At 46.4% G+C, this 13,986-nt stretch overlaps 1 protein-coding gene across 1 annotated transcript in view; it reads right to left on the minus strand.

Annotated features, from left to right (window-relative positions):
- The window catches only part of LOC142258081 (uncharacterized), a 28,192-nt gene extending 14,549 nt beyond the window's left edge, over window positions 1-13,643 (minus strand). The window contains exons 1-2 of the mRNA XM_075330541.1: window positions 13,576-13,643; window positions 5,959-6,116 (exon numbers count right to left, since the gene is read on the minus strand). Coding sequence (XP_075186656.1) covers window positions 5,959-6,096 — 138 coding nt within the window. The 5' untranslated portion in view covers window positions 6,097-6,116; window positions 13,576-13,643. The remainder of the gene's footprint in view (window positions 1-5,958; window positions 6,117-13,575) is intronic.
- Window positions 13,644-13,986: the final 343 nt, after the last annotated feature.

The raw sequence follows: 13,986 nt of genomic DNA on the forward strand, positions 1-13,986 counted from the left end.
TGAAATGACCTCCTTCATTTCATCTTCATCATCCTGTTACACAGCAGCAGATTTTTATCAGGAATGTCTCTGTACATTTGTCCATTAATCCTTCCTTCAATTATATGAAGTTTGCCAATGCTGAATGCTGAAAAACAGCCCCACTCCATGATGTTCCCACCTCCAAACTTCACTGTTGTTGGTGTTTTTGGGGTGATTTACCTTTTGGCCTCCAAACATGATGTGTATTACGGCATCCATAGAGCTCAATTTTGGTCTCATCTGACCAGACGGTATTCTCCAGTATTTCACAGACTGTTGAATGTTATTCAGCAAACTTTAAATGTGCTTGAACCTGCTTTTTGTTCAGTTATGGAGTTTGCATGGTGAGCCTGCATACAGGAGCGTGCATACAGGCAGGGCCGTATTTAACATTAGGCACCCGTGGTCCCGTGCCTGGGGCGGCAGGATGCGGGGCAGCGGCACCTTCTAGCAGTAAAAAAAAATAAAAACATTTTTTTTTTTTATTTTTACATATGCATTAAATCAGCTGTATTTTCGGAGGAGGGAGGGGGGAGAGGTGCACCTCCATTTATTTGTATCCGCATCAATTAAGACGCAAATGCAGACAAACTGCGGCGGCCGGGCATAGAGAGCTGATTGACCCCGGAACTGCCGGCGTCTGCACTTCCGGGGTCACAGGCGCGCCAATCAGCTCCTTCCTCTGTGCTGCGTCCAATGCTGTGTGGATTTCACATGCAGAGCTCACAGCAGGAAGCCGCAGAGGATGCCGCGATGGAAGCCGGTGTCAGAAGAGGATACTCACGTGAGCCAGGAAGATGACAGCGGGCCCTGGAGCAGGTAAGTGCTCGCAGAGCTGAAGATTCATAAGGAGCGTGGGGGTGTCTCTAATGCAGACTGGAGATCTGCGCATGTGGTGGGGGGAGAGAGGCTGATATTGGGGGAGACTTGGGGGAAGAGAAGCTGATACTGGGGGAGGCTTGGAGGAGAGAGTCTGATGCTGGGGGAGGCTGATCCTGGGGGAGGCTAGGAGGGGGGGGCGGCTGATGCTGGGGGAGGCTGGGAGGGGGAGGCTGATGCTGGGGGAGGCTGACGCTGGGGGAGGCTGGGAGGAGGGAGGTGGAGGCTGATGCTGGGGGAGGCTGGGAGGAGGGAGGCTGATGCTGGGGGAGGCTGATGCTGGGGGAGGCTGGGAGGGTGGAGGCTGATGCTGGGGGAGGCTGGGAGGAGGGAGGCTGATGCTGAGGGAGGCTGATGCTGGGGGAGGCTGGGAGGAAAGAGGCTGATGTTGGGGGAGGCTGATGCTGGGGGAGGCTGGGAAGAGGGAGGCTGATGCTGGGGGAGGCTGGGAGGAGGGAGGCTGATGCTGGGGGAGGCTGGGAGAAGGGAGGCTGATGCTGAGGGAGGCTGATGCTGGGGGAGGCTGGGAGGAGAGAGGCTGATGCTGGGGGAGGCTGGGAGGAGAGAGGCTGGGAGGAGAGAGGCTGATGCTGGGAGAGGCTGGGAGGAGAGAGGCTGATGCTGGGGGAGGCTGGGAGGAGAGAGGCTGATGCTGGGGGAGGCTGGGAGGAGGGAGGCTGATTCTGAGGGAGGCTGATGCTGGGGGAGGCTGGGAGGAAAGAGGCTGATGCTGGGAGAGGCTGATGCTGGGGGAGGCTGGGAAGAGGGAGGCTGATGCTGGGGGAGGCTAGGAGGAGGGAGGCTGATGCTGGGGGAGGCTGGGAGGAGGGAGGCTGATGCTGAGGGGCTGATGCTGAGGGAGGCTGATGCTGGGGGAGGCTGGGAGGAAAGAGGCTGATGCTGGGGGAGGCTGGGAGGAGAGAGGCTGGGAGGAGAGAGGCTGATGCTGGGAGAGGCTGGGAGGAGAGAGGCTGATGCTGGGGGAGGCTGGGAGGAAAGAGGCTGATGCTGAGGGAGGCTTGGAGGAAAGAGGCTGATACTGGGGGAGGCTGGGAGGAGGGAGGCTGATGCTAAGTGAGGCTGATGCTGGGGGAGGCTGGGAGGAGAGAGGCTGATGCTGGGGGAGGCTGGGAGGAGGGAAGCTGATGCTAAGGGAGGCTGATGCTGCGGGAGGCTGGGAGGAGAGAGGCTGATGCTGGGGGAGGCTGATGCTGGGAGAGGCTGGCAGGAGAGAGGCTGATGCTGGGGGAGGCTGGGAGGAGAGAGGCTGATGATGGGGGAGGCTGGGAGGAGAGAGGCTGATGCTGGGGGAGGCTGATGCTGGGGGAGGCTGGGAGGGGAAAGCTGATGCTGAGGGAGGCTGGGAGGAAGGAGGCTGATGCTGGGGGAGGCTGATGCTGGTGGAGGCTGGGAGGGGGGAGGCTGATGCTGGCGGAGGCTGGGAGGAGGGAGGCTGATGCTGGGGGAGGCTGGAAAGAGGGAGGCTGATGCTGGGGGAGGCTGGGAGGAGGGAGGCTGATGCTGGGGGAGGCTGGGAGAAGGGAGGCTGATGCTGAGGGAGGCTGATGCTGGGGGAGGCTGGGAGGAGAGAGGCTGATGCTGGGGGAGGCTGGGAGGAGAGAGGCTGATGCTGGGAGAGGCTGGGAGGAGAGAGGCTGATGCTGGGAGAGGCTGGGAGGAAAGAGGCTGATGCTGGGGAAGGCTGGGAGGAGGGAGGCTGATGCTAAGGGAGGCTGATGCTGGGGGAGGCTGGGAGGAGAGAGGCTGATGCTGGGGGAGGCTGGGAGGCTGATGCTAAGGGAGGCTGATGCTGGGGGAGGCTGGGAGGAGAGAGGCTGATGCTGGGGGAGGCTGATGCTGGGAGAGGCTGGGAGGAGAGAGGCTGATGCTGGGGTAGGCTGGGAGGAGAGAGGCTGATGCTGGGGGAGGCTAGGAGGGGGGAGGCTGATGCTGGGGGAGGCTGGGAGGAGGGAGGCTGAGGCTGGGGGAGGCTGGGAGGAGGGAGGCTGATGCTGAGGGAGGCTGATGCTGGGGGAGGCTGGGAGGAGAGAGGTTGATGCTGGGGGAGGCTGATGCTGGGGAGGCTGGGAGGGGGAAGCTGATGCTGAGGGAGGCTGGGAGGAGAGAGGCTGATGCTGGGGGAGGCTTGGAGAAGAGAGGCTGATGCTGGGGGAGGCTGATGCTGGGGGAGGCTGGGAGGACAGAGGCTGATGCTGGGGGAGGCTGATGCTGGGAGAGGCTGGGAGGGGGGAGGCTGATGCTGGGGGAGCCTGGGAGGGGGGAGGCTGGGAGGAGAGAGGCTGATGCTGGGGGAGGCTGGGAGAAGAGAGGCTGATGCTGGGGGCAGAGAGGCTGATGCTGGGGGCAGAGAGGCTGATGCTGGGGGAAGCTGAGGGAGAGAGGCTGATGCTGGGGGAAGCTGGGGGAGAGAGGCTGGTGCTGGGGAAAGCTGGGGGAGAGAGGCTGAAACTGGGGGAGGCTGGGGGGGAGAGAGGCTGATGCTGGGGGACGCTGGGGGGAGAGAGGTTGATGCTGGGGGGGCTGGGGAAGAGAGGCTGATGCTGGGGGAGAGGCTGCTGCTGAAGGCGGGGGAGAGAGGCTGCTGCTGGGGGAATGGGAGAGAAGGGCCAATGCTAGAGACAGAGGACAAGGGTTGAGGGATAGTGCAATGACAAAATCGATGGGGGGAGTGTAAGGACTCAGAATGAGAGGGGGGCAGCATTGGGAGCTCATTATGGAGAAGGGGCAGCATGTGTGGGCTGAGTATGGAGTGGAGCAATGTAGGGGAGTCAATATCAAGAGTGGGGTAGTGTGTGTGTGTGGGGGGGTGTCTCAGCATAAGCGTTAGTGTGGTGGTCTTAGTATGATGAATGGGGAAGCATGGAGGTGTCATTATGGAAAAGAGGAAGGCAGCATTAGGAGCTCATGGAGAGGGGCAGCATGCATGGGACATTGTGAGGAGGGGGCAGCATGCATGGGACATTGTGAGGAGGGGGCAGCATGCATGGGACATTGTGAGGAGGGGGCAGCATGCATGGGAAACTGTGAGGAGGGGGCAGCATGCATGGGACATTGTGAGGAGGAGGCAGGATGCATGGGACATTGTGAGGAGGGAGCAGCATGCATGGGACATTGTGAGGAGGGAGCAGCATGCATGTGAAACTGTGAGGAGGGGGCAGCATGCATGGGACATTGTGAGGAGGGGGCAGCATGCATGGGACATTGTGAGGAGGGGGCAGCATGCATGGGACATTGTGAGGAGGGGGCAGCATGCATGGGACATTGTGAGGAGGAGGCAGCATGCATGTGAAACTGTGAGGAGGGGGCAGCATGCATGGGACATTGTGAGGAGGGGGCAGCATGCATGGGACATTGTGAGGAGGGGGCAGCATGCATGGGACATTGTGAGGAGGGGGCAGCATGCATGGGACATTGTGAGGAGGGAGCAGCATGCATGGGACACTGTGGGGAGGGGGAAGCATGCATGGGACATTGTGAGGAGGGGGCAGCATGCATGGGACATTGTGAGGAGGGGGCAGCATGCATGGGACATTGTGAGGAGGGGGCAGCATGCATGGGACATTGTGAGGAGGGGGCAGCATGCATGGGACATTGTGAGGAGGGGGCAACATGATGTGAGGTCAATGTGCAGATCATATTTCATAATTGAGGAAGGTGTGGTGGGTATAATTTATAAGGGAGGGCAGTGTGTAGTTTATTAGGGGCAGTATGACAGTCACAGTATATAAGTGGGGACGGTGTGGTGGGAATATGTTATACTCATGCTATGTTTTGATGTGCCTGTGGTGTCCCCATTGGGGGGGGGTTAGTGCCCTTCATTTCTCATTGATACTTTTTCAAGTGTTTTACAGAGTAGATCTGCCTTAAACAGATGTCGTGTGCGAAAACTCATAGTGTTACGTTGTCACTAAGGGGCGCGACCACTTAAAGTGCCTAGGGCAGCACGAAGGCAAAATACAGCCCTGCATACAGGACATGGAAGAGAAGTGTATTACTTATGATTGTTACAAAGAAAACAATATCTCCTTATTCCAGGTCTTTCGATAGCTCTCCACAGCTTTCTTTGGTTCTTGGATAATTCTCTTCACTCCTTGTCTGAAATCTTGTGGGGAGCATCTGGTCATGACCGGTTTATGGTGAAATTATGTTGTTTCCACTTCCGGATTATGGCCCCAACAGTAATCACTGGAATCTTTAGTAGTTTATAAATTCTTCTGTAACCAATGCCATCAGTATGATGGTCTTGAGACAGCTCACTGGTGTTACCCATCATGAGATGTTTCTTGTGTGGCACCTTGTTAATGAGACGCCTTTTTATCGGCTACCAGTTGAACCAACTGATATTATTTTTCACTGAGTGGCAGGATTGCTCTCTAATTACTATAAGATTTCAGCTGGTGTCATGATTTTTATTGGGCTTTTTGTCCCTCTCTTTGTGCATGTGTTCAATACTTTTTCTCTTTATTATACATAACCTAATTCATGGACATCAATGGTTTGTTTTATTTGCCTGTGTGGATTGTATGGGACGTTACCGACTTCTGGTGAGAATTTAATGTCAATAGCAGGTATTGAAATATATTTACTTAGAAAAGTGGTGACGTTTTTTAATACTAATTTCACCTGGTATATATGTTTAAGAATACTAATGGAGCTGGGAACAAGATTGAGTAGATTATTAAGAGAAACGTATGCCCTAAAAATAGAAAATGGAATGTTTTGGTGTCAATGTTTCATTAAAATCACCCACGTTCCCGAAGTAACAGATATGTATGAAAGGTTGAACAGTTACACCCTATGTCAGCTACACCCAACACAACCTGGAGACACCCAACGAGCTCCTCATCTCAGGGTGAAACTCACAACAACAATTAACCATTGAGGTGAGTACAAGGTGATGGGAGAAAGTGCTCATCAGCCGGTGAAGAAGAAGAGGTCATACGTGAGAGCCCATCACCAAAACATCTAAATGGCTGACAATGACAGCTGCTCGGCAATACAAACTGTTGCTTGAAAATAATGCTAGTGGGTTCTCACCTCAATCACATCTGCAAACTGTGTCTGGACCAGGTTCTGGAATTGTGTAATGTCCAGCTTATCACAGGGGGCGCTGTTACTGCTGTAAGTGTGGAAGGTGTCGATGATCCTGCGGATGGCAGTCAGGAGGTTGGCCATGGCTGCTGGATGGACGGGCACTGGAAGAGGAAGAATGTTGTTAGGGTAAATGCTAATGTGCAGGTCAGATATGTACAGTAATGGACAGGTTGGCCTTGACAGTGCAACGGATTAGATCTCCTTGTCCTCATTCTTAGCATAGAAGGGATTATTGTGGCACAAGTTTAAGGTTAATTATTGACCTGACCTCAAATGAATTCAAATTATCATTAATGATGATGGAAGAGCTACCTGCCACGTCTAACGCACCACCCACCTATTCATGAAGGGTGTAACAGGACTACACCGAGAAGTAAGAGCCAATTCGAGCTCTTGTGTAGCTACAGGGGCCAATTATATAATGTTAGCAATTATGGAACATTAATATTACAGTTTCTGATACTGAAAGAAAACTCCCAGCTGCACGACACATGCAATATATATAGAAATTATAAGGCACGGTATACAACACACATGGCTGATACACAGGTGATAAGATACAGTATACAGCAAGGGGTAAATTATCTATTCGTTTCCCTCACAGTTTGTCAAAAATATTTTGAGCTCTGTAATGCAAAAACAGATATCCTGGTGACTGCAAACTATCTGCCTAGATACTTAAATTGTATAAACATTCTAAAAATTATCCTCTCTCGAGGGCCAATGCCAGCCTTGCTGTTTTTTATGGACATGCAGTGACTACAGAAGATGTGGCATTTTCACATGTTGGGGTGCAAACATTTGGGAGTGTCTGCACCTTCCTGAACAAAAAAGAAATAGCTTTTTCACAAGCTATCCAAAAATTATCCATTTAATTAAAGAGACAAAACAGGTGTATTGTTTTGAACATGAATAATTAATGGAGTCTCAAATAAGAGTAAAAAAATAATCCTTTTTTGGGATCCACATCATGTTTATTAATCACAAAATGACTGCTCAATTACTCAATTGCCAAGGCTTTTTATCAAGACCTCCAAAAAGTATCCCCTTTTCTCTGGAGACAAAATAGGTGTAATGTTTTGAACATGAAGAATTTATGGCTTCTCAAATAGAAGTAAAAAAAAATCCCTTTTTTGGGATCATCGTCAGGTTTATTAATAACCAAATGATGACTCAATTCCTTAATTGCAAAGACTTTTTATCAAGACCTCCAAAAATTATCCCCTTTTTTCTGGAGACAAAACAGGTGTATTGTTTTGAACGCGAAGAATTTATGGCTTCTCAGATAGAAGTAAAAAAAATCCCTTTTTTGGGATCAGCTTCAGGTTTATTAATAACCAAATGATGACTCAATTCATCAACTGCCAAGACTTTTTATCAAGACCTCCAAAAATTATCCTCTTTTTTTCTGGAGACAAAACAGGTGTATTGTTTTGATTTTGAAGAAGTTATTTTTAATCAACTAAGAGTGAAAAATGATCTCATGTTCCCACGACTTTTCCACCACAGAATCAACATCTGCTGTGTCATCCCTAATTCAGCTGACAGATGCCTCTCTATGTGAAATGGCCAGTTCTCCGTGCCCCCCAGCCTGATTACTACGCCAATATTTGTCCTGGCTCAGAGTGCTACTACCACTGAACGTGTCCCTACCACGTTGCATCGACACACAACTTGGCATTACAAGCGTTTTCTTCATCTCCTCCAACAGCAAGTCTGACAACAAAAAAGCTGATTGTTAATCCCTTCAAAAGAATCAACTGTAAAGAGTTTATCTGGTGCAATATGTTTCTTAACCCCCAGGATGCTGTCTGGGCAGATCAGAAACCGATATTATAGACAGATTGGAAATTGAACTTTCTATGTTATGGTGGCAGAGGAGGTGGACTGGGCAGAACAATGCCTCTAGTTGATAGTGTCGCTGTCAGAGGCTACATTATCCTGCTACAATACAATTCTCCTCATTGGGCTTGAAAAGAATCAGAGCTTTGAAAAAAAGTTTTGTTATTCTGTCGCCATTTTCCGAGACCTGTAACGTTTTCATTTTTTGGTCAATGTAGCCTTGTGAGGGTTTATATTTTGTGGGACAAGATGATGGTTTTTTGGAGTAGATCTGATGTTCTGATCACTCGTTACAGCACTTTTTATGGTATTGGGGAGTCCCAAAAAATATGATGATGATGTTTTTGAATTACTGTAATAATTATTAAATCCAAGCGTTATGTTAAACAAAATAGTTAATGACATTTACCACATGTTACTTTACATCAGCGCAATTTTTTAAGCAAAGATTCAAAGTTCATCGGTTCATCAAAGTTCTCATTTCTCCAACAAAATTTACAAAACCATTTTTAGGGACCACATCAAATTTCAAGTGACTTTGAGAAGCCTAAGTGACTGAAAATACCCAAAAGTGACCCCATTCTAAAAACTGCACCCCTCACACTGCTCAAAACCACATCCAGGAAGTTTATTAACCCTTCATGTGCCTCACAGGAATGAATGCAAATTGGAATGAAAAAAAAATTGTTACCTAAAAGTGTTGTTTAGCCCCAATTTATTCACTTTTACAAGAAATAGCACAACAAAATGGACTCCAAAATTTGTTAACCAGTTTCTTCTGAGCACGCTGATACCCCACATGTGGTCAAAAAGTTCTGTTTGGACAAATGGGAAGACCCAGAACAGAAGGAGCAATATTTGAATTTTGGAACACAAATTTGGCTGAAATAGATTGCGGGCACCATGTTGCATTGGCCGGGCCCCTAAGGTACCTAAACTACAGAACCACCCCACAAGTGACCCCATTTTGGAACCTAGACCCCTCAAGGTTCTTATTTAGGAGTATAATGAGCATTTTGAACCCACAAGTACTTCGCAGAATTTGAGACCATTAGGTTGTCATATTGAACATTTTCACTTTTTTCACAAATATGTTGCTTTATCACTGAATTTCGCCCTTTTACAAGACATAACACCAAAAAGAGGACCCCACAGTTTGTATCCCACTTTCTTATGAGTGTGGCAATACCTCACATGTAGTCAGAAACCTCTGTTTGGAGAAATGGGAGGGCTCAGAACGGAAGGAGCAATATTTGAATTTTGGAACACAAATTTGGCTGAAATAAATTGCGGGCACCATGTTGCATTTGCAGAGCTCCTAAGGGACCTAAACAGCAGAGACACCCACAAGTGACCCCATTTTGGAACCTAGACCCCTCAAGGATTTTATCTATGGGTATAGTGAGCATGTTGAACCCACAGGTACTTCAAAGAATTTGAAAACATTACGTCATCATATTGAACATTTTCATTTTTTTCACAAAAATGTTGCTTTATCAGGAAAAAGTTACCTCCAAAAATTGGACCCCACGATTTTTTATGCATTTTCTTATGAGTGCAGCAATACCTCACATGTAGTCAGAAACCTTTGTTTGGACAAATAGGAGAGCCGGAACAGAAGGAGCAATATTTGAATTTTGGAAAGCAAATTTTCAGGCACCATGTTGCATTAGCAGAACCCCTAAGGTGCCTAAACAGTAGAAACCCCCACTAGTGACCCCATTATTGAACCTAGACCCCTCAAGGATTTTATACAGGGGTATAGTGAGCATTTAGAACCCACAGGCACTTCACAGAATTTGAGAACATTAGGTCATCATATTGAACATTTTCATTTTTTTTCACACAAATGTTGCTTTATCACCAAATTTTTCAATTATACAAAAGCTACCATCAAACATTGGTCCTCACAATTTATTATCCATTTTGTTATGAGCGCGGTGATACCCTACATGTAATCAAAAAGTTCTGTTTGGATAAACGGGAGGGGTCAGAACAGACGGAGCAATATTTGAATTTTGGAATATAAATTTGGTTGAAATAGATTGCGGGCACCATTTCGCATTTTCAGAGCTCCTAAGGTACCTAAACAGCAGAAACCCCCCACAAGTAATCCCATTTTGGAAACTAGACCCCTCAAAGATTTTATCTAGGGGTATAGTGAGCATTTTGAACTCACAGGTACTTCGCAGAATTTGAGAACATTAGGTCATTATATTGAACATTTTCCCTTTTTTTCACAAATATGCTGCTTTATTACTAAATTTTGCCCTTTTACAATAGGTAACGCCAAAAAGTGGACCCCAGAGGTTGTAACTCACTTTCTTATTAGTGCGGCAATACTTCGCTTGTAGTAAAAAGTTCTATTTGGACAAATGGCCGGGCTCAGAACAGAAGGAGCAATATTTGAATATTAGAAAGAAAATTTGACTGAAATAGATTGCGGGCACCATGTTGCATTAGCAGAGCCCCTAAGGTACATAAACAGCAGAAAACCACCTCAAGTGACCCCATTTTGGAAACTAGACTCATCAAGCAATTTATTCAGGGTTGTGTTGAGCATATTGAACCCAGAGGTTCTTCACAGATCTTTTTAAAACGTGGATATGAAAATAATGATTACTTTTTTCCCTCTAAAATGTTATTTGACCCAAGAGTTGTAATTTTGACAATGGATAATAGGAGAAACTGGACCCCATAATTTGTTATGAAATTTTTCCCGAACACAGTGATACCCTATACATGGTCAAAAACTAAGGTTTGGGCACATGGCAGGGCTCAGAAAGTGAACAGCACAATTTGATTTATGGAACACAAATATGGACAGCCTGTTACATTTGCAGAGCCCTTGAGGTGCCAAAAGTGTAGAAACCCCCACATGTGACCTCATTTGGCAAACTAAACCCTATAATTAATTTATCTATTGGTGTGGTATGTTTAACCCACAAATTACAGGGAATGTTATTATATTGGGCAGGGAAAACAAAAATCATAGGGTTTTTCAGCTAAATGTTTACTTTAGCCTCAAAATTTAAATTCACACAAAAGGGTAACAGGAGAAAATGGACAGGACAGTTTGTTATGCAATTTTTACTGAATGTGGCAGTACCCCATATGTGGCTGTACATGGCGGAATCGGATGCAAAGGAGAGCAACTTTTTATTTAGAATGCAGACTCCTTATAGATTGAAAGCTCCATTATCAGAGCCCCTGAGGTGCCTGATCAGCAGAATCCCCACAAGTGACCCCATACTGGAAACATCACTGTGTAAGGAATTCATCTAGGGGTGCAGTGATTATTTATAACCCACAGGGCCTCACAGAATTTTATAACATTAGGATGTGGAAATATAACCTTTTAATGATAATTTTTTTTTTATTAGCTGCAAACTGTCAGTTACACAAGGCTTAAAAGGTGAAAATGGAGCTCACAATTTATTGCACAATTTCTCCCAAATGCAGTGAGGCCCTATATGTCATCAGAAACTATTGTTTGGCCATACGGCCGGGTTGAGCTGGAAGGAGGTCCTTTTGGCTTTTAGAGCACAGATTTTCCTACAGTAGTTTATGAGCGACATGTGCGAAGCCCTTGAGGTGCCAGAACAGGAGAAACCCCAACAGTGACCCCATTGTAGAAACTGCACCACTCAAATAATTTATCTACGGCTGCAGTGACTAACTTGTAGCATCCACGCCATGCTCTTATCCTGGAGAACTACAAATATGTCAGTTTCGTGCCCATACATATATAGTAGCTCCCCCCATACATTGTGCCCCCAAATATAGTAGGTCCTCCATATATTGTGCCCCCATATATTGTAATGCCCCATACACTTTTTTTGGGATTTACACGTAAACCCTGATGTCACTGCAGAGAGCGCAGGATAAATGTCCGCCGTGGCTTATTCTGATTTTTGGGAGGCAGAATGAAGGAATGGTTCTTTATTTTTGCGTGTCTCACCATGCGGTGATAGTGATAGGACAGATTTATTCCGCGGGTCGGTGCGATTACAGGTTTATATTTTTTTATGTTCTGCTTCTATCACACAGTAAAAATGCTTTTTATATAATACTTTATGTGTCGCCATGTTCTTAGAGTTGTAACTTTTTATATTTTTTTGGCAAACTGGCCAGTATGGGGCTTATTTTTTGCCTGATCAGTTGGAGAAATTTTTGCAACCATTTTGGCGTTTTCATTTCTATCATTTTCACCCCGCAAACAATTAGCCCTCACACGGCACGATTGACCGAAAAATAAAAAAAATTACAGGTCTTGGAAAATGAGAATTTAATTATTTTTTTTATTACTACTAAAATAATAATAAAAAACTTGACATGTTTGATATCGCCGTAATGGTAGTGATTAGGAAAATCGTATGGCCAGGTCATTTTTAGCCCACAATGTACGCCGTGAAAAGAATCCCAAAAAAATGTCTGTCAGAATTGCAATTTTTTTTTGCGCAATTTTAACGCACTAGTATGAAGTAAATCTCAGGTCTAAGTTTCCGGATTATGAAGTTTTCTACTTTTTAAAAAGCAAAGAAATTAAAACAAACTGGCACCATGTGAAAAAGAAATGCTGCTTATATGGTGCTGCTGTTATATGACAGATGCCGCTGCAGCATTGGAGCGTTTGGATTCCTATTCACAGACTGAGACTATCAATCCCATTCTCATATTAAGGCAGATATGACTGAAACAGGGGAAGATGCAGTATTTACAGCTGGTAAGGGGAAGATAAGAGAAAGTATACATCAGATATGGCTCATTGGTAACAAGATACAGTATACAGCAGATATGACTGACACAGGTGTAATAAGGAACAGAATTCAGCAGATATTGCTTATACAGAGGTAATAAGATATAGTATACAGTGGATATGGGTGATACAAAGGTAATAAGACACAGTATACAACAGATATGGCTGACACGGGGGTGATAAGGTTCAATATGTAGCGGATAAGGCTGATACAGAGGTAATAAGATACAGTATACAGCAGATATGGCTGATATAGAAAAAATAAGATTGAGTATTCATCAAATCTGGCTGATACAAAGGTAAAAAGATATAGTATACATCAGATATGTCTGATACAGAGGTAATAAGACAGCGTACAGCAGATATGGCTGATACAAAGGTAAAAAGATATAGTATACATCATATATGTATGATACAGAGGTAATAAGATACAGTAAACAGCAGATATGGCTGATACAAAGGTAATAAGATACAGTATACAGCAGATATGGCTGATACAAAGGTAATAAGATACAGCGTACAGCAGATATGGCTGATATAGTTAATAATTTAAAATTTCCTGCAGATTTGACTGATATAAGAGTAATAAGATATAATACACAGCATATACTGTATATCTTACACATGGGTAGTAGGATACAGTATACAGTAGAAATGTTATGGCTGAGATATATGCAGCAGATAGGGCTGTGACAGGGGTGATATGTGCAGCTGCTGACAGGGGTTATATGAGGTGATCTGCTATTCTAGTTATTGTGGCTAATTTGCAATACCAGTCCCAGCCATGTACCAGAGTGGCGCTGTTTGTGAACATAAATTATAGGCATCTTTCCAATCTCAGACACAGACAAAATGTGACACGGCTGATAGGAAAGCTTTGTCCGCTGATATGAGCTGCATGTTGGGCAGTGAGGACGGTGACCATAGTGGGCACTTGGTGACGTCGGCACCTGAGTTACCTGTTCAGATGAGCTGCAGACCTCTGCGCAGTGTCTGGCTGGAGCAGGAGAAGCAGAGAAGGTGATAGCTGAGCAGGTAGGGTGTCTTTATATCATACACATTGGAGGACACCGGTGACACCCTCCACACCCAGTGTGGACCTCACTACAAGCCAGGACTCCAGGTATTCCTGCCTGACAGAGCGGGGTTACACCCTCCCTGAATAATTCTGCAGTAACTCACAGTACAGACAATGAAGAACCTCCATCACCTGCCACAGCCTAATCCACAGAGAAGAATAAGGAGCGGTGTGTCACTGGCCTCTACCAATGATCAGACGCTGGACGGTACGAGGACTCCATAACCCGAGACCTCCGACACAACGCGCTGCAGCAGCTGCACAACCGGAAGATGGACATCGGCATCAACTG

This window comes from Anomaloglossus baeobatrachus, chromosome 12 (assembly GCF_048569485.1).
Source record: "Anomaloglossus baeobatrachus isolate aAnoBae1 chromosome 12, aAnoBae1.hap1, whole genome shotgun sequence".
Lineage (NCBI taxonomy): Eukaryota > Metazoa > Chordata > Amphibia > Anura > Aromobatidae > Anomaloglossus > Anomaloglossus baeobatrachus.